Source organism: Mandrillus leucophaeus, unplaced genomic scaffold (assembly GCF_000951045.1).
Source record: "Mandrillus leucophaeus isolate KB7577 unplaced genomic scaffold, Mleu.le_1.0 Scaffold11, whole genome shotgun sequence".
NCBI lineage: Eukaryota > Metazoa > Chordata > Mammalia > Primates > Cercopithecidae > Mandrillus > Mandrillus leucophaeus.
The window spans coordinates 3253803-3255906 of NW_012099209.1; the positions used below are offsets into that span (position 1 = coordinate 3253803).

General features: G+C 56.4%; 1 protein-coding gene across 1 annotated transcript in view; it reads left to right on the forward strand.

The window, feature by feature from the left end:
* Positions 1-2055, forward strand: part of DDX49 (DEAD (Asp-Glu-Ala-Asp) box polypeptide 49) — an 18100-nt gene extending 16045 nt beyond the window's left edge. Inside the window, exons 10-12 of the mRNA XM_011990571.1 lie at positions 1219-1307; positions 1418-1489; positions 1580-2055. Of these exons, the coding sequence (XP_011845961.1) occupies positions 1219-1307; positions 1418-1489; positions 1580-1768 (350 nt within the window). The 3' untranslated portion in view covers positions 1769-2055. The remainder of the gene's footprint in view (positions 1-1218; positions 1308-1417; positions 1490-1579) is intronic.
* Positions 2056-2104: the final 49 nt, after the last annotated feature.

Below are 2104 nucleotides of genomic sequence, written 5' to 3' on the forward strand. Positions count from 1 at the left end.
AAACAAACTTCCCATAGTTGCCACCAGCAGCTGAAAGCCACGAGTCAGGAGGGGACTTGGGTTTCTCAGACTGTGGTGTGTGGAAGGCCCCTGAGATGTCAGAGGCCCCACTGACAGGGCCTGGGCCTGCTAAAAACCTCTAGGAGTAGTTTCATACGCAGCCAAGACAGAGACACTTCCTAAGGTATCTCTGATCACTGCATAGACTGTCCTAAAATTTAGAAACAATTGGACTTGGCCGGGCACGGTGGCTCACACCTGTAATCCTAGCACTTTTGAGAGGCCGAGGTGGGCGGATCACTTGAGCCCAGGAGTTGGAGACCAATCTGGGCAACATGGCGAAACCCTGTCTCTACTAAAAATACAAAAATTAGCCAGGTGTGGTGGCGCACGCGTGTAATCGCAGCTACTTGGGAGGGTGAGGCATGAGAATTGCTTGAACCCGGGAGGCAGAGGTTGCAGTGAGCCGAGATCGCGCCATTGCACTCCAGCCTGGGGGACACTGAGACTCTGTCTCAAAGAAAAAAAAAAAAAAGAAACATCTGGACTTGAAGGCCAGGCGCGGTGGCTCACACCTGTAATCCCAGCACTTTGGGAGGCCGAGGTGGGTGAATCACTTGAGCCCAGGAGTTTGAGATCAGCCTGGGCAACATGGAGAAACCCTGCCTCTCCAAAAAAATACAGAAACTGGCCAGGCATGGTGGCGCACGCCCGTAGTTCCAGCTACTCAAGAGGCTGAGGTTGGAAAATTGCTTGAGCAGAGGCTATAGTGAACTGTGATTGAGCCATCGCACTCCAGCGTGGGTGACAGAGTAAGACCCTGTCTTCAAAAAAAGAGAAAGATAGAAGTACCTGGACTTTAAAGGACACTGTTTCCAAGAAATCAATATTCATGGTTAAACTCATAATGCTGCTAACACCGAAAAATAAAAAAAGAGAGGCTGAGGCACGAGAATTGCTTGAACCCGGGAGGTGGAGGTTGCAGTGAGCCGAGATAGTGCCACTGCACTCCAGCTTGGGCGACAGTGAGACTGAAAGACAGCAGTCCATACCTTCCTTAGCTCAGAAATCCCTGATCTTGCCCACCTGGCCCTTACCTGATATGACCCCAGATGGCCTTGCATACCCCACAGCATGGGGAACTCACTACTTGGCTGAACTCCCACTCTATGGCACGTCTCCTCCCCACCCCCACCCCCGGCTTTACTGTCCCCATAGAGAAGAAGCTAGAGGAATTCTCTGTGGAAGAGGCCGAGGTGCTGCAGATCCTCACGCAGGTCAACGTGGTGCGAAGAGAGTGTGAGATCGTGAGTGTCGGAGGCGGGCGGGGACTAAAGTGCTCTCCGGAGCCGGTGGTGCTCCCTTCCAGGTGGGGCCTCCATGACCGGCATCTCCTTACCCCGCTTCCCTCCACCAGAAACTGGAGGCGGCCCACTTTGATGAAAAAAAGGAGATCAACAAACGGAAGCAGCTGATCCTGGAGGGGAAGGTGAGGGCCGAGCCCACAGGTAGGGGTGGGTGGCTAGGTTCCCTGGGTGGGGTCGCCAGCTCAGCCGTCCCCTGGTCCTCTCTGTACCAGGATCCTGACCTGGAGGCCAAGCGCAAGGCCGAGCTGGCCAAGATCAAGCAGAAGAACCGGCGCTTCAAGGAGAAGGTGGAGGAGACGCTGAAGCGACAGAAGGCCGGCAGGGTTGGCCACAAGGGGCGTCCACCCAGGGCCCCACCTGGGTCCCACTCAGGCCCAGTCCCCTCCCAGGGCCCTGCCTGAGCCCCACACAGCCATCTGCCCGGTCCTGGACTCTTCTATGGAGCTGAGGGTCGGAGGAAACTTCCTGGGGGCCTACCCAGTGCCCCGCAGTGGAACCCGTGGGCACTCGTGTTGTGCGGGCCCTGCTCCTCTGCCCCGAAACCACTGGCTGGCCCCCTCCCTGAGCCTTGGCCAAGATTCAGGCTGCAGAGGAAGAAAGAACATGGCGGAGGTTGTGACCCCGACCCAAGGTCACCCCTTAGGGGTGCCGCATACAGGAGGTGCTCAATAAACGGGTCTTTTGACTTAGTCTCACTTTGGAAGAGCAGGGGGACAGGAGAGGTGGGGTGCGGCTGC